At 35.8% G+C, this 21744-nt stretch overlaps 1 protein-coding gene across 1 annotated transcript; it reads right to left on the bottom strand.

The window, feature by feature from the left end:
• Positions 1-11477: 11477 nt before the first annotated feature.
• Positions 11478-14677, bottom strand: LOC141698506 (uncharacterized). The gene is made up of 4 exons (XM_074503212.1): positions 14460-14677; positions 14276-14346; positions 12629-12709; positions 11478-11689 (listed from the first exon to the last, which is right to left on the bottom strand). Exons 1-4 carry the CDS (start codon positions 14563-14565, stop codon positions 11666-11668), a joined length of 282 nt encoding a protein of 93 aa, XP_074359313.1. The 5' UTR covers positions 14566-14677; the 3' UTR covers positions 11478-11665.
• Positions 14678-21744: the final 7067 nt, after the last annotated feature.

Here is a 21744-nt window from a genome sequence, read left to right as displayed (position 1 = left end):
AATGATGTTGTTCATAAGGATGGACAACCCTATATATATTCAGATTCTTAAATATGGACCTTTCATTCATATGGAAAGGGTTCCTGAATCTACAGATGGAGACATGGTCATACCTACATATTATGCACCTAAATATCCCTCAACCTACACAGAGCCTGGAAAAGAAAAGGTTCCACCGGATAGCAGCTTACAACTCATACTGATTGAGTCCCTTGATAATGTAATGTACAATAACATTATTAATTGTGAGTCAGCTAAACAGAACTTGGAGAAAATAGAAATACTCTGTGAGGGAACAGAGGAGGTTAGATCAAATCAAAGAATGATTTGGGTTTCACAGTATGAGGGTTTTATGGCTAAACCAAAGGAAGGTATAACTGATGTTTTTGAAAGGTTCAATAAGCTGCTAAATGATTTGCAGCTTCATGACAAGTATTATGAAGCTGAAGAGGTCAACCTTAAATTCTTGCTCACACTTCCTGATCACTTGGAACAAAAGATATATGTTATTAGAGAAGGAAGAGATTTGAGCATAATGACTCTGGAAGTCTTGTATGGTATTTTGAAGACCTATGAGCTAGAGATGATACAGAGGAAGTCATTGAAAGCCAATCAAAGGCATGATGTTGATGGAACTAGTGCCTTGGTAGCCAATGACAGAAAAATATCTGAAGATGAACTAGAAGCTCAGACTCCAGTTGTTCATGCTGTTGAACAGAAAAATAAGGAGCCACAAAAGCAAATCATATTAGAGCTGGAAGAGGATGAATTCTACACCCTTGATGAACTGGATGAGATGGACCAGTCAATGGCTTATCTTGCAAGGAAATTTTCTAACATCAGGGTTAAGAAGTCAAAGTACTTCAAGAGCAAGGGTCAGACATCCAATAATAACAACAATTAGAAAGAAAAAACTCAGTTTAATTCAGCTGGAAAAAGTGGCTATATGGTAGGGTCTATTGACAGATCAAAGATAAGGTGCTTTAATTGTGATGAATTAGGTCACTTTGCCACTGAGTGCAAAAAACCAAAGAAAGTGAAGAAAGATAAATCTTATTTGGAATTGGAAGAAAAGTATGAAGCACTCTTGAGAAAGCAACAAGGAAAGACTTACATTGCAGAAGAAAAAAGTTGGGATGATATAGATGATGAGGATGATTGTGAAGAATAAAGAAATTATGCTCTCATGGCTCTAGAGCAAGGAAAATCATATGCATCCAAATCAGAGGTACCTATTCTAACCATAATTGATTTAAATGCCACTCAATATAAAGAAACTGTTGAGAAAATGAGTGTAGAGATGTTTCATATCCACACAAGCATGATGGCATCTACTGAGAAAGTGAGTAGACTGCCAAAAATTAATGAGAAGCTTGAGATTGAAAAATAGGAGCTAGAACTGCAGCTTGTTGGTCTTGAAACAGTCAAACAAGAAAATGAGTACCTCAAGAACAAGCTTAAGTGTGTTGGAGAAGTAGAGGCAGTGTTGATAGGAAAAAATTGAGAAAAATAATTTGAAGCTAAAATCATTCAAGAATGCATCTCACTTGGTTGGTCGGTATCATGAGAAAAACAAACCATGTGCTAACATAGCTATTGGTTTGTACTATGAGGCCCTGGATTCTCACAAGAAAGTTAAAATTAACAAAGGAAGAGACACTATGAACCATGATGTTCTTATGATGCTGAAGAAAGTAAATGCACCTTTGTTTAAAGCTTGTGAAGTGAATTTCAGTGAAGAGGAGTTGGTCATTAAGCAAGAAATTGCAGATAAAAATCAAGAGAAGAAAAATGCAGAAACCACTCCTATCACCAAGTGTGAAAAGAAGCCTATAGTAATCCAAACTGCAAAGACACCAACAAAGGAGATCAAATTGAAAACACTGGGAAAAAGAAAAAGAACATAAATGGAAAGATAGATGTAAACAAGAGTAACAACTATACCTATGCTGCAGATGGTCCAAAGAAGCAATGTAAGAAATGTGGCTCAACAAATCACCTAACTCACATTTGTAAAAAGCCTGTTAGTGAGCCAAAATTTGGAGCATGCAAGTATAATGAGGCACTAGCTGAAGATCCCTATTCCTTCTGTGATAAGTTTGATTGCATTTCTTTCAATATAAAGGTTATGACAAGCTGTCATAAGTTGAGAAGAGATCTTAAGGAAGTCAATCTTGGATCTGAGATTAGAAAGGATAATGATGATCAAATAATGAATGTTGCTCTTTCTGAACGTTCAAATGTTACTTTTATAACTTCTGTAAAAAAGGAGAAAATATCCAATACTGCTTAGGTAGCTAAACACACTTAATCCACATTGTGTGCTGGGTAAGAAGAATAAAGTCATATGGATCATTGACAGTGGATGTTACAGGTATATGACGGGTGATAAGGCCCTGCTATCACAATTTGAGGAGATGGTTGGCCCATTGATGACTTTTGAAGACAACAGCAAAGGATTCACAATGAGATATGACAAGTTGATTTCTGAAAATGTTGTCATTGATGATGTAGCACTAGTTTCTGGTCTTAAAGCAAATTTTCTCACTGTCTACCAGTTTACAGATAAAGGTTTCAAAGTAATATTTGAAAAAAAAAGATTGTTTAATTACTAGCAAGAAAACTGGTGAAGTTATTCTGAAAGGAGCAATGAAAGGAAGCCTATTTATTGCAGACTTGAATTCGGCAAACAATGATGGAATATGATGCTTCTACACCAAGACATCCATTGAGCAAAGCAAACTTTGGCACAAAAAGTTCTCTCACCTGAATTACAAAGAAATTAAACCTTGGTGAAAAAAAAATTAGTGAAAGACATGCCAACTCTGAAATTTGCTCAAGATGAAGTTTGTGAGACTTGTCAAAAAGGCAAAATAAAGAGGTTCAGTCACAAGAGCAAGACTTTAAATTCAATAAGTGCTTCATTGTAGCTTACTTACACTGACCTATTTGAACCAGTTAATATCTTGTCTATATCCATAAAGAAATATGTATTGGTGATGGTGGATGACTACTCAAGATACACTTGGGTGGAATTTATGCATTCAAAGGATGAAACTCCACACATCATTATTGAACACATAAAAAAGTTAAGAAACAGGCCGAGGATCAAAATTATGTTAAAAGATTAAGAACTGATAATGGCACGGACCTCAGCAAAATGGTGTGGTTGAAAGGAAAAATAGAACTCTAGTTAAAGTTGCAAGAACAATGCTGCAAGATGCCAATTTGCTAACAAGATTTTGGAAAAAAGTTGTTAACACTGCATGCTACACTCTAAACAGACATTTTATCAATAAAAACCTTGGCAAGTCACCCTAGTCAATTTTGTCAAAAAGAAAGCCTACTGTAAAGCATTTGAATGTGTTTGGAACCAAATGTTTTGTGCTCAAAGACAATTCTGGATATGTTAGAATATTTGACTTTGAAGTATTTGAAGCTATTTTTTTTGAGATATTCATTGGAAAGAACGGCCTACAAAGTTTATGTGTTAGAGCAAAAGAAAATTATGGAAAGCACATATATTACCTTTGATGATGACAAGTGTCCAGGCTTGGAATGCCTTGATGAAAATGAAGCTGAAGCCCTTAAATTTAAAAATCTGAACATTGATAGTCATTCTAAAGATGATGCTGAGATCAACACAAACAACAAGATGGATGAAAAATCAAATGAACCAGTAAACTGTGAAAATGAGAATTCATCTCAAAGTAGAAACTCACCTAAATTTGATGACACAAACTCAGGGGGAGGAAGAGATGATAGTTCTGCAAGTCATGCCAACAATGAAGAAAATACAGAAAACTATAGTCGACAAGATCACACCAGAAAATGCGATAAGAGTCATACAAGAGATGTTATAATTGATGATCCCAGTGCTGGAGTGAGGACTATGAGTGCCACTGCAAACGAATGCTTGCATGCATGCTTTCTTTCTCAAATTGAGCCTAAGAAAACTGAGGAAGCTCTACTTGATCATGACTGGATAACTGCTATGCAAGAAGAGCTAAATTAATTTGAGAGAAATAAAGTTTAAGTATTAGTTCCTGCACCAAAGAACAGAAGTATCATTGGAACAAAATGGGTGTATATGAACAAAATGGATGAAAATGAAATTGTTACAAGAAATAAAGCAAGACTGGTTTCCAAAAGCTACTCATGGGAAGAAGAAATTGATTAGATAAAACTTTTGCTCCAGTTGCAAGACTTGAAGCAATAAGATTTTTTTCTTGCATTTGCTGCACATTCAAATTTCAAGGTTTATCAAATGGATGTGAAGAGTGCATTCCTTAATGGTGAATTAGAAGAAGAAGTCTATGTGTAACAGTCACCTGGCTTTGAAGATCCAGAGTTTTTAAACTTTGTTTTTAAACTGTTGAAGGCTCTTTAAGGATTGAATCAAGCACCTAGAGCATGGTATGGCACACTGTCAGAATTTCAACTCAAACATGGATTCACTAGTGGATAATTGATAAGACTTTATTCTACAAGCAGCATGGTGATGACATTATTCTAGTTCAAATTTATGTGGATTATATCATTTTTGGCTCTACAAATGAAAAGATATGTCAAAGATTTTCAAGACTCATGCAGAGTGAATATGAGATGAGCATGATGAGAGAACTAAGTTACTTCCTTGGCCTTCAAGTTAGCCAAAGAAGTGATGGGATCTTTATCAGTCAAACCAAATATGTCAAAGATCTGTTGAAAAAATTTGGAATTGTTCACTGCTCACATGCATCAACACATATGTCTACAGCTACCAAGTTGGATGAAGATAAGAAGGGAAAAAGTTTAGACATTTCAGGTTATAGAGGAATGATTGGATTTTTGTTGTACTTAACTGCTAGTAGACCAGACATCATATTTGCAATATGTTTGTGTGCTAGATTTCAAGCAAATCCCTAAGAATCACATTTGATGGCTGTCAAGAGGATTTTCAGATATTTGAAGGAAACAACAAACATGGAATTATGGTATCCTAAGAAAACTGGTTTTGAAGCTGTTGGATACACAGATGCAGATTTTGCTGGATGCGGGGTAGACAGAAAGAGTAATAGTGGAAGCTGTCAATTCCTTGATCAAAGACTTGTATCTTGGTACAGTAAAAAATAGCAATTTATGTCACTTCCACGGCTGAGGCTGAATACATAGCTGCTGGAAGTTGTTATGCTCAAGTGCTTCAGATTAGAAATCAATTAATGGACTATGGCCTAGTGTTACATAAAATTCCAATCATGTGCGACAATACCAGTGTCATATCTATTGTTGCTAATTCGGTTAATCATTCTGGAACTAAGCACATTGATGTAAGGTACCATTTTATTAGAAAACATGCTCTAAATGGTACTATTGAGCTTAGTTTTATTCCAACAGAAAAATAATTAGCTGATATTTTCACTAAACCTTTAGATGAAGCAACTTTCATTAGACTTGTAGGTGAAATTGGTATGTTAAATTCTCCATCTTAAAGGCAAGAACTCAGCTAATGTGTTGCAGCAGATTAATTTCTGATAAATCAATATTAATTTAATTTAACTAGAAATTAATTAGAATATGATTTATAAATATTTTAGGATTCTCTGTATATTTATTTTTCAAATTCAAATTTAACTTGAAATTTGTCTAATTCTAAGAAAAACTCTATAATTATAAATTTAAATTTTTTAAATATGTAAAATTAATATAAGACAGATATTAGTTAAAATCAAGGGTATGTAGAAAACTGAGTTCTCGATAAGTCTAAATGACTTGTCGATAAGTCATTTTGTGACTTTTCGATTGAGTTCTTGATAAGTATCTTTTATGACTTCTAAATGGACATCTCGATAAAGTCATTATATGACTTCTCGACAATCATTGTAGACTTCTCGATATGCACAGTTATGTGGAGTTCTCTACAAGTATAAATTATAAACTTATCAATAACTCAGAACTAGAATAATTTGATTTAATAAATTATTTCAGTAAAATATTGTTGTTATAAAATCAATTCTAATTTTATGTTGATTTATTCAATATAAGTTGGGATAATTCAGTCCAATTAGGACAAACTGGGTATTTGTCTTACATCTCGATAAGTTACTATCTAGTTCTTGATAAGAGTCAGGATAGTGAAATCTCGACATGAGTTTTCTAATTCACGTGACTTCTCGATTAGAAAATATCAATCGTTTATTTCTTACTTCTCAACAAGTCACATCTCTAGCCGATAAATACCCATACATATCGACATAACCCCTTTTTACGCTTTCAAGATCTCAATTGACCTAATTTCTGCAAATTTTCACCGCTCTCACTCGTTTCAAGATTTTTCCTCCTCTAAACACTTACTCGCTCAAACTCAAATACTTTCAATGGATGCCAACAACGTTAGAGCTGTTATCCCCAAGGATGGAACCAATTACTAGGCATTTGTGGATGCAAATCAAGCACCTGATACTTTCAAGTACTTTGTCAATTTTTTTTCTGAATCCTATCTCGCAGGAGCTTTGACTGCAAATCTTATGCTATATTTGGATGTGCTCAATGAGCTTTGGAACTCAGCTATTGTAAACACAATTTTTCATGAGAATCAAGCAGTCTCCTTATTGGTTAACTACACAATTCAAGGTGTTCCTGTAGAATTCAATGTTGATGATGTCAACCAGGCCTTGGGCATTCCCATAGGCAGCATTGTAGAGGCTCCAACAATATAGGAGTTCATTGAGTTTATTGATTTCATAAACTACAGTGAGAAGATTGATATGGCCAGGATGAACAGGAAGAATCTAAAGAGAGAATGGTCCTTCATCTTTGACTCTATCATTAGAGCATTCACTTGCAGAAAGACTAGCTATGACAACATCTCCAGTGTGATGCAGAAACTGGTGCATTCTATAGCATACAACAGGCACCTCAATGTTGGCATGTTGATCCTGGAAGAACTTAGCACAAGGCTGATCATGCCTTTGGTAAGTAGAGGCAAAGAATTTTTTTTCCCTAGATTTATAATGTTTACTTTAAATCATAAAGTATCTGACATTCATATGCTTGAAGGAATAGATAGAATCAAATAGAAAATTATAAACAGGTGTCCAAAATCTTATCTGGTTCACTAACAAAGAATCAGGTAAAGGTAGCTCTAAATGTCACTAACTTCATGTTGAAGAGATTTAGAACTTACCATTACCCTATGCCTGATATGAGATCTAGTGCAATTTCTAGTACATCAATGGCTCCTGCACATATAGAAGTACACAAATAGGATAGCACACAGGAGCCTTCCATAGCTGAGACCTTTCCTCCACAACCACTAGATGTTAGGAAGCTTCATCCTCTTAACATGGTGGAGTTAGTAAAAAGAAGAGAAAGCAAACACATATGGTGACTGTTACTGAGAGTGGTAAGGACCAAACACAAAAAAAGTCACCCTTAGTCAGAAAGCAAAAGAAGCAAAGGAAGGTTGAGTTGACCCCTCAAATAGCCACATCTGCATCTTCTCAAAAAGATGCAGTTATAACAAAGGGGCAACAATAGACTCTAGTGGTATCTTCTTAACAAGGTATCATTATTGAAACTAGCATTCTCCTCAATACATCTTGTCAGGAGTCTGCAACCCCTCTTGAGCACTCTTAAGTGGGTGAAAGAAGTCAATTGGTTGGCACACATAGTGAGAGCACATCAATTGAAACTCCCTCATCCATTCAGGGGGAGTTGCCAAAAATCATTCCTGAAATCACTAAACTCATTTATCAAATTTCTTCATTTTATAATGAGAGGCTTGAATCTACTTCTCAAGTCTTTCCAATATCATGTGACACAGTTCAAGAAACTGTGTTCACCACTCAAACACAATCTTTAGATAGTGAGAGGCTACAAGCCAAGGTAGACCTTGATGACACCATAAAAACACAAGGGTTTCATCAGTTTTTACTAAAGACCCTGTGCATGTTCCAATTGCACCTTCATGTGCATAACAGTCTTCACAAACTTCAAGGTTTGAGGATAGTACGCCTGAGGGGGAGCTACTCAAATCCTCTCTAATTCAATTAGAGGTTTCTCATGCAAGAACAACTCCCCTCGCAACTCTGGCTGATATTGCTTTGTCAAGCTGGAAGTAAAATTGCCAATTATCCAGTTATTAGGGAGGCAAGCACTCAAGCACATTCAAGTGCCAGTCCCTTGAAAGAGGGACAAAGGTTTGATGCCATGATGGTACATGATAGTAACCTGGTTAAATCCCCGACAATTCAAATGGAGGTTCACTCTACAAGTGAACAACACACCATCACAACCACAGTTCATTATGTGAGTCAAATCGTGACACTTGTCACAAGAATCATTTCTATCTCTATTCCATCCACATCAAACACATCCAACCAACCATCAACCTCAACAACCATTAACCAAACTTTCACACAACCTTTACACCTCATCTCACAATGGTAGCAAGATGCTCAAGACCAACCTTCAACAATGAATGATTTACTTGTTGATCAACTTGCAGACCTAGCCAACATTACACAACAACTTCTCACAACTGATATATCTAACCAAGACTATCATGAAATCTTGCTATCCTATAAGGAAGATATTGAAGATCAGCAAGCCAAAATTACAGATGAAGCTGAGCAGGATGGCAATGTGGATGCATGTTTGTCAAAGGATTTTAGTGTGAGTATGAAGGAGGCCTTGGCTATGTTTAGAGAAGAATACATCACTATTTTGGGGAGTAATGTCAAGGTCCTCAATCCTCAAAAAGTTTATGATGCCATCACTGAAGTATACAAAGCTCAATTAAAAGCCTTTCATCACACTGGAAGATCAGTGGAGAAAACTCTAGATGGACATCAAAGTGAAATGAAGAAATTAGTTGATCAGAGGATTGATGAAATCATGCCAACATTCTCAGAGATGAAAACTAAATTCAACAAATTCTCAGACAAGCTTCAAGCTCTCTCTCTCTCTCTCTCTTGAACCAGTTGAAGAAAGTGTCACAAAATTGAGGAAATCTTTTATAGCCTTGCATGAAGTGATCCAGAAATAAATTACTCAAAATAATGACTTCAAGGTCAAGTTGGATCAATTGTACAAGTCTAGGTATGAACCATCAGCTTTGGTAATGGAGGAGATCAAGAATGTTGTCTAGAATTTACTTGGAACCATCTCTGCATCTAGTTCACATCATATACCTTCCACATCCACCAATATTGAAATCCAGAATCTTCAAGCTCAAGTTACAGATCTTCAGGCCTCTAACACTTCTCTATCCAATCAAGCCATATAGCTCACTTCTCTAGTAACCAGTCAGCAACAGGACATCAAGACCTTAATATAATTCCACAAATATCTACAAATACAGACCTCAGTGTCTTTGGGAGCTATTATGGGAGATTTGAAGATACCCATTCAGGAAATACCTCAAGATTTAAGGACCCGTATCCCTCTACATCCAACAATTGTGTATGTTATCAAGACTAAGGGGGAGATGGAGTCTCAACTAAAATCCATCCAAGCTACAAATCAAAATAAAGATGATTTTGGTTTAGACAGACTAATGATAGCAGCTGAGGGACCTTGTCTTGACGAGGAATTTGATGAACTCCTAAAAGCTCTTAGAGTCTCTCTAAAATAAGTACAATAAGGACTGAAAATTATGTGGAGGGGGATGGACTAATCTATGTCAAGGCCTTAGTGAAGGAGAAGGCATTCATGACTATGGTAGACACAGGTGCCGTAAACAGTTTCATTGGGTGATATGTGCTGATGAGTTTGGATTAAAGTTAGAATCAAGCTCAAATTAGATTAAGATGGCTAGCGCCGAGGTGCAGAAAATTGGGGTACTTCGAATGTTGGCTTGACGATGGGTAATTAGTAAGGTAACTTTACATTTCATATTGTTGTCTTAGATGATTTTGATTGCATCCTATATATAGACTTATTTATGATGACTAGTAGCGCTATTATGTTGTGTTATGGTGGGATTATGATCATGGATGAGGCATGTCCATGTTTTGTGAAGGTTGTTCATATGCAGATTAATAAGGGTAAAAAGAAAATAAAGAAGTTGGGGTCTGTTCAAGTTATGGTCGGTGATATGGTGTATAAAATTGGATCTAGGATTGGCGACTCATTTCTACATGGCATCAAACTTGGTAATTTTCTGGTGGGGTCTAAGTCATGTCTCCAAAGGTTGGAGGTGCCGCTGAAACTTAAGTCAGAATGGAATTAGATTTGTGGGTGACTGGACGTCTAAACATGGTCATCAAGATTTTGGTGATTAAAGCGGAGAAATCATGGAGATTAATCTGATCAACTTATGTTAGCTAATTGGGTTGGGCAGTGGCACTAACTGCATATGAAATCGTAGCATTGGTTGATGGGCATTGGTTTTACTACTTAGAGAGACAGACTTCTCAATATTGTTGTTAATTTGATGAGGACATCAAATTCAGGAGGTGTGGGAGGATTTTTAAGACCCTTAGGCTGGATAAAATTTTGCTTTCTAGATCATTAGGCAACCAAGTAAAATCGAGACTGAGTAGTCGTCAGACGATGACACTTGCTAGGCACCAGGCGGTGACACGGACTAGTCAAATATATATATATATATATATATGCATAATTGCTGGAATATGCACAAGTGGGATACTGGAGAAATACCTGCAGTTGTGGCTCAAGAAATGGTGGAACTGTTAGTAACCGCCGGTAGTTGGGGTTGCGGGGCTGTGTGGGCAGTTGGAGCCCGGTTCAGGTTCCAAATATATGTAGATTGGCATTTTCTAACTATAATCTAAATATTGTTTTGTAGAAATTTATATTGTATTCTGCACTTGTACAATATGTTAAGCAGTAGACTAAGTATGTAAATATATGTTGGATTGTATCGTTATATTGTTGGTCAATAAAAGATTGAGTTTTTTCCGCTTATAACTTGGTTGTGTGTTTACTTTTGCTTGGTAATGACGACCTCTCGAAAGACCGATTGCTTGGGCTTTTCGGGCGACTGAAAAGGCCACGCAGGTTCAGAAAAATTCAGGTTGAAAATCTCTCTTGTGACGCCCAGCGCAGTTAATGCAAGGGTCTTTCACTCTCCAGTTTGAAACCCTAAATTTTTTGTCTGTGTTAGTTTTCTGGGTTTAGAAATACTATATGGTATTAGAAAGGTTTAGGAAATTGTTTTCCCAGACAATGGATACAGCAGAACAGGATTATGAATAAAGCCATCTAGCCCCAATAGGAATTAGAAACAGAAAATCATTATATAACAGTTGACCACTTGTCACATAGACCTCTGAAAATTCTATAAGATTACTTTGATGCAGATATGCTGATATATAAAAGCATATATTGAAGAAATTGTCTAATTATTGATAGTTGTAACTGCAATGGAAACGAGCACATAACTCTGGTACCTGATTGAAAGATCTCACGAACATTATGTAATGGTAGATGTAGAATAAGAAAACGATATAGGAATTGTTACAGATATGGTCTCATCTTTAAATGGTAATATAGCATTAGAAATTCATCAAATGGCACCATAGCCTTACAAGTACAGAATGAGAGCCAATCCTTTTGTACTCTCTAACAAAAAATTATCAAGATTGTTGGGGATTGCAATTCAAAGTAAACACATTATTGGAAAAAAAAACTTCAAAAACAATAACACTACACACCAGCTCTAGTTTGCTGCCTCCACCAATTTCTGCAAATAGAAAACAAACCGTAACATAAAAACCGAGTCAAGAAAGTTCCTTATGTTAGAGTCCTACAATAACAGTAGAACTATTTCTAGATACAGCAACCATGGACCCTGATATATATAAACTTTATATAACCCCGATAGCATTAAAGCCAAATCTAATAACTACAATATGAAATATTATTCCAGCTTCTAGCCATTAATATCCATCAACCTTAAAGTATGCAATGCAGGACAAGATTTAAAAAAGATGAATACATGCAATTAAAACAATGACAATGACAAGATTCAAAAAAATAAATAAATAAAATAAAAACAATTTGGGTAGATTAACCGCAGAAACCCATGACCCCGAGGTTTCCCAAAGTATGGATCGCAACCCAAGAGAGACTCAATTCGATATTTAACGATATTTTCAATAAGACAATAATCAAGTCTAATCAAACTAGAGTACAACCAAAAGCATCAATGGAATAAAACTCTCCTTTATCACTTGGACTAAGGCCCAGAACTACTTGGACTTATCATTAATAACCTTTATATCACTGTTTTCTAAATCGTAGATATATATACTATTTTAAATTTATAATAAATGATCCAAAAACTCTCCTTTATCTTTACTTGTGTTCCTCATCAGTATGATTATCAATTAAAAGTGATATTAAACTAGAAGAAACATTAAAAACAGCAGATTGCTTCTACTAATTTGAAAAAATACACACACAAGGTCAAAAGTGATACTCAAAAAATTGCAAACAAAAGTCAACTTCGACTCAAAAGTTGTTCCATGTTACTTCTAAATATGAACATAATTCACTTTACTAATTGACAAAAAAATGCATGTCATCAAGCTTTCAGAGCATGATGCCAATAGCGAAACCAGTAAGATTCAACATAATTAATAAAATAAAGCTTGATATATTCAGAAAAAAGAACAAGTACCTCCTCCTTCTTGCCTCCAGAAAAGGCTTTGAACCCACCATAGATAAGCAGACCCCATCCAGATAGAGAGACAAGTACGAACTGCAAAAGTGGGAGGAGTATTTGTATTGTAAGTTCTGAATTTAAGCTAATACAAATACCTCATCCAACAATTACTACAAATTACAAATTAGTAAATTACTGCAATTTAGCTTCAATTATTAATACCCATTACGGAAATCCTCTTGTGGAAAGTAGGTTATAATACCCTGCCAAGTCTAGAGCTTAGGGATGCATATTCCTTCTTTGATTGTAAAACTACAGATACACTATTAACCACAATTTTCTCAATGTATTTTTCTTTCCACGACAATATCCGTGGGTGAGAGAAAGCAGGACACTTTGGGTCATGATCTTAAAGCTGCTGAAAATAATGTGTACCAATTACCAAGACAGAAATTAAGTGACGAGACAATATCTATGGTTAAACTGGACTATAGGTATGTGTGTGCATATAGTTTGTAAGATATGTAACTTGAACTCGGAGACAACACATATCCGAACCGGGCTCTAATGGTCTAACGGGTACAAGGACACGACACAGTCTATAATTAGCATGTGTATAATAATTTTTTTCCAATAAATCAACTAAAAGTAATGATTAAACATGAGAAGGTTACTTGATATGAGCCAAGCAAGAAATGTTGCAATTATACTCAGATACGGTGGTCTGACATTGATGCAGGTCCCAGTGTCAAACTCTTGGTTTCTAAAAAATTTACGATTTGAAGATATGGATCCGAAATTAAATACGAGTACGGGGATTAGGCATATAACCTTCACATAAGAAAAATTGTACCTACTTTTTACGTATATTACATTTATAAATTAGTGCCTTGTACCAATTAAAATACATATAATTAACTGTTTATGATAAATTTACAAAAAAAAACAAAAGGATAAAATGGAAATATTAATCTATTGACATCCCTCCCCAGAAAAAAGTTATTGTGAGGCCTTGTAAATCATTTTAAACTAGATTGCTTGAAGTTGAAGGGTACGGTTTTAATATAAAGGATCCAAATATGTGCACCCTTGTCATATCCGCTCGACAAGAGTATGAGGGTAAAACTGAAGGTCCGGGCAACGGAGGTATAAGACATGGTTTCATTTTCTGTACAAACATTCGTTATGGATATCTGACCACATTCAAATGGAACAACTACCCGGTCATCTTTTACTTGGCATAATCCACGGTTCAATTTGATACACATTACAAAGTAGTTGTACAATTTGATACACATTACAAAAGCAGTTGTACAAATTATCTTCTCAATAAAAAAAATCAAATGCAAGAACCATAGGCCAGACTAATTCGTTACACAGGAGAACCTAAAAGTTAGTGACGGACTGACAGATAAACAACACCAAACTTTAAATATACTAGGCAATTTCGACAAGCCCAGTCAATTGAACAGAATACCACGCAATTATCCTCAATTAACCATTTTTCTAAAAAACACATATTTTAAAAACATAAATAAGTAAACCCCCAAATATCATATCTAGGTCACAAGCTTAAAACTAGACTAATTCGAGAAACATAAAAAATTTTGAGAAATATACGATTGAACTTGAAGTTGACACATAGAGAAAGAGAAGACTAACATGCTCTTCTTTCCAAGTAGATGGACTCATAGGGGCTTTCCAACAGTCAACCTTTGGAGGTCCGTGGTGATCTGCAAAAATTAAAATTCCACAAAGATTAAAAATATTTAATTTAACTAATTACTGAAATTATTAGAGATTTAATTATAGTTAAAATGAAAGAGGAGAAAGGGGGTGTAATTACCGGCGGCGGCGGAGAAGCAGCGGCGCTGAACAGTGGAAGCGGATGATCTAGAAGCTGTGAGTCTAGCTAAGTTTAGAGTCTGACGAGCCGCCAATGATGAAGCCATTTTTGTTTAGGAGCTGATAATTGTAGAGACCGAGAGATCTATAAATTCGGTAATGGCGAAATGGTACTCGGCTCTCTTTGTAACCCCCTCAGATGTAACTCTATGACGTCTTTTATTTTCGAAGTTGCGCAAAACGCGGTCGGTTGCGGATGAAAATTTTATCAATAATTTATTTATAATTTATTTACGATTTGGATGTGATTTTATATATTTAAAAGTCTTCCAGGGTCTTCTTCGGCTAATGTAAAATCATAATTTTAATTGCAACCCCAACCACAAATTGTAAAATATATTTATAATAAAATATATATTATATAGTATATAAACTAATAAATAAATATATTTATTTTGATTTAATTTTTTATTATTCAATATTATAAGATTAATATATTAACACTACTTTTATTATTACTTCAAGTATAATCCATTACTTTAATGACTCAAATTTCAAATTCATTAGCCTAGTTCATTACTCCTAATATTTTTTTATTATTAGCAGTATGTTCGGGTAGCCAAGCACACCGGAATTTGAAATAGTCTGGTAATTTATATTAGTTAATACTCAATGCTGCAAGACTTTGTTTTTTTTGTGAATGTTAACTTACCAAGCAACTCGAACTTAATTTTATTAATATTTTAATTTTTTTTATTCTTAATATTTTTTATAATAAGTGGTTGAACCGCAAATCGAACTGCAATAACCGCAAAATCGCAACTGCAAATGCGGTTGTCGATGTAAATTTTCTAAAACCGCTATTCGCGATTTGGTTTGACTTTTATCCCAAAATTGATCCGATTCGAATAGCGTACACCTCTAACGACCATACTATTTTTTTAAAAGGATAGACCTTCTAATGTTATTACTGATTTTTTAAACCCAAAATAAATACTTGTTTATTGCTATCATTTATACATAACTACCTTCGAGAAAATATAATTTTTTTAACATTTACTCAATTTTAAGATGCATAATCTTGTTAATAAAGTGTTGGCGGAGGTCGCGAGTTCGACTTGCGTGTGTGATTAATTATGAAAAAATATTAATTTGAAAATTTCGATTACATCAAACTTTCTTTTATAACAAAATTCTTCTGTTCATCAAAAATACCAGATTTTCGAGAAAAAGAATCAATTATTCATCAAATCATCATGTATTTATCATCACAAGATATCACAATCACCAAGACAACATTTTTGTTACCTAAGAAATATTTCGTAAATTAAAAAGGGAGCTTCTAGAGCAGCCTTCATGATGGACTTGCACAAGGCTTTTAATTCCCAGACTTGGCAGTTCATTATTGATATTTTAATTCTACGAGTATTTCCCCCTCACTCTGTTAAATAGGTTCAGACTTGTATTTCAATAACCAGATTTTCAGTAAAGGCTAACGGGGATCAAGTGGGTTACTTCTCCCTTGCGTGTGGTATTCGATAAGGCGAGCCTATGTCTCCGTTTCTGTTCGTTATTGCCATGGATGTTCTTTATTCTATGTTTAACGCCGTTCAGAATACCCGAAAGCAAAAAATGCGAAGTTTAACCACCTTTGTTTTGCGGATGACCTTATTCTTTTCTGTCCTGGTGATAAAGACTCAGTTAAGCTCCTTATAAATTTTTTAAAGTGTTTTCACTCTTTCTCAGGCCTTAAACCGAATCCATCAAAGAGCAATTGTTACTTAGCTAACGTTCCTAATGGATTTGATAATCTTTGACATCCCCTTATGTATTCTTCTAGCAAAATTTCTGGGTGTACCTCTGATTACCATGGATGTTCTTTATTCTATGTTTAACGCCGTTCAGAATACCCGAAAGCAAAAAATGCGAAGTTTAACCACCTTTGTTTTGCGGATGACCTTATTCTTTTCTGTCCTGGTGATAAAGACTCAGTTAAGCTCCTTATAAATTTTTTAAAGTGTTTTCACTCTTTCTCAGGCCTTAAACCGAATCCATCAAAGAGCAATTGTTACTTAGCTAACGTTCCTAATGGATTTGATAATCTTTGACATCCCCTTATGTATTCTTCTAGCAAAATTTCTGGGTGTACCTCTGATTACGAGGCAACTATCCAAGCGGAACTGCGCTCCTCTTATTGATAGAATCACCAACCGTGTCTACTCTGGGACATCAGTTCTCTATCTCACTATACAGGGAGGTTACAACTGATTAAGTCAACTTTTTTTGCCATTCAAGCATACTAGTCAGCTCATTTCATCTTACCACAAGGGTTTATCTACAAACTTAATTTTCTGCTTTCGCACTTTCTATGGAGTGGTAATTCGTTGGGAAAAATGATAAAAGTTGTTTGGAGCTCTATTACTTTGCCGAAAGAAGAAGGTGGCCTTGGTGTTGAGGACCTCCATGATTGGAATCGAGCCCTTATTGTCAAACAAGCACTTTCTATCATTAATACTGCTTCTAATTCTCTTCGGGCCCACTGGGTTTAAGCTTATATCCTCAAAGGCAGCTCTTTCTATACATATAAGCAAGATTAGTCATGTTCTTGGATCCTTAAAAATGTTCTTCAGTTACGACCACTAATCATATCCCACTTGAGCTACTGTATAGGGAATGGTGAACATACTTCATTGTGGTTTGACCCCTAGATCAATCATAGAACCATCTGCACTACTCCTCGGGATAGTTTGATCCTTCTATCAGGGGCGGGGGTAAATGCTAAGGTGGCTTCCATTCTTCAAACTTTAGGGTGGACTCTTCTGAACTCTATTGAGCATGAGATTACAGTCTGGAGATAGAAGTTTAATTATAATTTACCTTACAGTCTCTCAGTTTCTGATGTAGTGCTTTGGGAAGGGGTTCGTTGTACCAAGCTTAAGGTCACTTTGGGATGTTATCACGAGTCACCTTCCATCTTTGCCTTGGGTAGATATTGTTTGGCACCATCTTTAGGGTCCAATCTACTTTTCTAATCACTAACTAATCATGCACATGAGAGTTAACTCCTTGACAAGGTTACTTAGATTCGGAGTAGCGGCTGATACTGTAAAGCATAATGTAATGTAACATGTAATCGAGGATTTATAACTCAACATGAAAACAGAAATAAATAAACATTATTAAACTGTGAAGCACAGGAACCCTTTAGATGAAGAAAGGATAAACACAAAGAACCAAATGATGTGATTGATTCATTAAGTCCTCCTACAGATCATGGGAAGAAGTTCAATGTTATATTCATGCAGCCATGAAGAATAAGACATCAAGGGGCTTTAAAGATCAGTTGCATGTATTGACTTCAAGTGTTACTGATCAAGGGTTCAGTGAAAAAAGCAATGGATAAATATCAGTATGTATCAACTCAGAATCACAAGATAAATTGAATCAGGATCCTCTCAGTGCTAGTTGTTTGTGAACCAGACCAGTGCACCAAACATCAGCATTTAAGGAAGTATTTTGATTCAATTAACAGAAGGAAAATGATTGATACATTGAAGAATGGTTTGACACAGAGCCAAAATATTCTAAGTAAAGACAACTTTCTCTACCTGTCGCCACAGGAGATGTAACCACGGAGAAATGGCTAAAGGCAACTCTGTCGCCACAGAAGCTCCTGTCGCCACAGAGGTGTTGGAACAATTGCTCAAGGCAATTGTTGCCATAGAGGCTGTCGCCACAGAAGAGCAATTGTCGCCATAGAGCCTGTCGTCACAGAGGTTGTCACCACAGAGAATTACAAGACAATTCTGTCGCCACAGAGCTGTCTCCACAGAGGATGCACAGAGGAAACTTATCGCCACAGATGTGTTGTTCACCGATTTAATGTGTAGTAAAGTTAAATGATTTGTGTGGACAATAATTGGCCAGCTGTCCATTTAATTTTGAAAGACTACAAAGCAGCAATTGAATGTAATTCAATTCGGTTTGTTATCTTCTTCAGCAAACACAGAAAGTTTACGAGAGCTCCATTAAAGCTTCATATATATTATCCTTGTAAACAGAATGTTATGCTGCTGAATTTATTGTAGTTAATCAATGCTTTGATTAGATTGTAGCAACCTCAAGGTTTATATTAATAAAATAATATATTCCTCGAATTATTTTGTGTTGTTTTTGATTCCGTACTTTTAACGAAGAACTTGAAACGAATCGAAAAAGATTGTAGGTATCGTATTCAACCCCCCCTTCTACGATACTTTAGGACTAACAATTGGTATCAGAGCTTGTTGATTGACATACAAATCAAGATCCGTAGAAAGAAATAAGTTCTTGAAAAAAAATCTTGAATTTTTTAATTTTCCAAAATTCTCATTTCTTGAAATTTTTTGAATTTTTAATAATTTAATTTCGCCAAGAAAATGAATAACCAAAGAATTGGAAGCATAAAGGTTCCTCCATTTCACAGAAATAATTACAACCTATGGAAGAAAAAGATGATGTTGTTTATGAAAGCTTCGAATCCACTTTACATTGGGATACTACTGAATGGACCTTATGTTCCGATGGAAGTAATTGCTGAATCCACAACTGCAATTGGTGTAAGAATACCTTCCACATCTACTCCCAGGGATCCGTCTAAATATACGAAAACCGATAAGGAGTTGATAAATCTGGACACAAGCCTTCAACTCATAATTGTGGAATCGACCGATAATGATATGAGTCATCAGCTTCTAGGAAGTAACAGTACAAAAGATATGTGGGAGGCCATTGAGCTTTTGATGGAAGGAACAGAGAAAGTCAAAGAAAACAGGATGGATATTCTGATGACTCAGTATGAGGCATTCAAACTTTAACCCGGAGAAGCACTGTCTTCACTCTTTGAAAAATATACAAGACTGTTAGGTGAATTAAAGCTGCAAGGGAAAGTCTACCCCATACGAGAGTCTAACAGAAAGTTTATGATGACGCTCCCAGTTCACCTGGAACAAAAGAACACATCAATCAGGGAAAGATCAGATTTTATCACTATGTCCCTGGATGTGATCTATGGTAAGTTAAGAACACATGAGCTGGAGCAAGAGCAAAGAGCCATTATCTATAGACCTGTTTATGTTGACAGTAAGAGTACGATACTTACAAAAACCAATGCACTTGTAGTTCGTGAACCAGAATCTCAAGAAAACAAGGTTGCACCCTCCTCAACAATTAAAGAAATTGTCGTAGCTGAAATTACTCATGGTGAGCCAGAAGATGAAAGTGAGTTCTATACTCAAGAGGAACTTGAACAGTTGGAGGACAAATCTATGGCATACATGGCTGCAAAATTTAGTCATGTTAGATTCAGAAGAAAGCCCAACTACAAACCAAGGGGTTCATCAGGGAGATTTCAGAAAGGAAGCTACTCGTCAGGGTCAAGCTCCAGAGGAGGCTACAAGTCAAGCTGGGTTGACAAGAGCAAAACCAAATGCTACAACCCGGAGAAGCACTGTCTTCACTCTTTAAGAGATATACAAGACTATTAAGTGAATTAAAGCTGCAAGGGAAAGTCTACCCTATATGAGAGTCTGCGCTCCCAGTTCACCTGGAACAAAAGAACACATCAATCAGGAAAAGATCAGATTTTATCACTATGTCCCTGGATGTGATCTATGGTAAGTTAAGAACACATGAGCTGGAGCAAGAGCAAAGAACCATTATCTATGGACCTGGTTCTGTTGACAGTAAGAGTACGACACTTGCAAAAACCACTATACTTGTAGTTTGTGAACCAGAATCTCAAGAAAACAAGGTTGCACCCTCCTCAATAATTAAAGAAATTGTCGTAGCTGAAATTACTCATGGTGAGCCAGAAGATGAAAGTGAGTTCTATACTCAAGAGGAACTTGAACAGTTGGAGGACAAATCTATGGCATACATGGCTGCAAAATTTAGTCATGTTAGATTCAGAAGAAAGCCCAACTACAAATAAAGGGGTTCATCAGGGAGATTTCAGAAAGGAAGCTACTCGTCAGGGTCAAGCTCCAGAGGAGGCTACAAGTCAAGCTGGGTTGACAAGAGCAAAACCAGATGCTACAACTGCAATGAGTTAGGGCACTTTGCATCTGATTGCAGAAAGCCTAAGGCAGCTAAATCAAATGATTCCTATGAAAAGAAGGAAACTTATGAAGATCTGAAAAGAAAGAATGAGAAGCTGAATGCTTATGTGGTAAAGGAAAAAAGGAAGAGCCTACATCACTGAAGGAAAAAGCTGGGATGATACTGATTCGGATGAAGCGGAAGAGCATGTAAATCTGGCTCTCATGGCAGACTCTACAGAGGAATCACCACGATCATCTCAGGTTCCTGAACTTACCACTATAGAAATGTCTGTATCTGAATACAAATCTACTGTGCATGAACTTACTTTAGAATTGTATAATGTTCATACAAGCATGCTTGCATATAAAATAGAAAATGATAAGTTAGTTCTTAAATCTGAGAGTTTAACCTCTAAGAATGAAGAACTAAAACTGCTTGTAGTAGGACTAGAAGACCTTAAGGAAAAAAATGAGTATCTAGAAAATAAGGCTAAGTGCAATGCAGACATAAAGACCATTCTTAGAACCAAATTGCTGACTTAGAAAAGAAGTTACAGGCGTTTAAGAATGTAGCTCTGACTCAGAAGGAGATAATAGATAGTCAAAGATTTAAATCTAAGACTTCAATAGGACTTGACTATTAGAAGCTAAATAGTAAGAAACATAGTGGCACATCAGAGATAAACATGTTTGTCTTAGAAAAGGTTTCATATGTTATTAAGGATGATGTATCTCCGCTATTCACTGAGTCTGTTTCAGAACCTTTGGATGAAGTAAGTTTGTTGATCAATAAGCAATTGATTGTTGAAGATAGAGAGAAGGTAGAGGAATCCCCTAAGACTTCTAAGGCTCCAGCTACGAAAGCTAAATCCATAGCTGACCTAGGTACTAAGGTGGATAGAAAGGAACCTGAAACTCTTAAGAAACCAGAACCTATAGTCAACTCTAAGACTGGTGAGAGTGCTAATGTTAAGACTAAGAAGAACAAGAATGGCAAGGTAGGTGTTAATAAGAAATCTGATTTTGCATCTTCCTCATCTGCATCTAGGAAGCTTTGTAATAATTGCAATTCTGCTGCACATCTTACACATGCATGCACTAAAGGTAAAGTAGAATCTATTGCAACTTCCAGTATGCCTGCCATGCCTAACATTCCTAGTTTTCATGAACCTTGTGGTATTGTTGGATGTATGCCATGTGCATTTG

Source organism: Apium graveolens, chromosome 11, assembly GCF_009905375.1.
Source record: "Apium graveolens cultivar Ventura chromosome 11, ASM990537v1, whole genome shotgun sequence".
Lineage (NCBI taxonomy): Eukaryota > Viridiplantae > Streptophyta > Magnoliopsida > Apiales > Apiaceae > Apium > Apium graveolens.
The sequence above is the reverse complement of the archived record's forward strand: the minus strand, read 5'-3'. Positions and strand labels throughout refer to the sequence as shown.

What these genes read in the sequence shown, in the direction of transcription:
- LOC141698506 (XM_074503212.1), bottom strand. Translation starts at nt 14,565, where the DNA reads ATGGCTTCATCATTGGCGGCTCGTCAGACTCTAAACTTAGCTAGACTC. An exon ending in CTACTTGGAAAGAAGAGCAT is followed by an intron (nt 12,710 to 14,275) that starts GTTAGTCTTCTC and finishes CCACTTTTGCAG; the next exon opens with TTCGTACTTGTCTCTCTATC. An exon ending in CTGGAGGCAAGAAGGAGGAG is followed by an intron (nt 11,690 to 12,628) that starts GTACTTGTTCTT and finishes TTCTATTTGCAG; the next exon opens with AAATTGGTGGAGGCAGCAAA.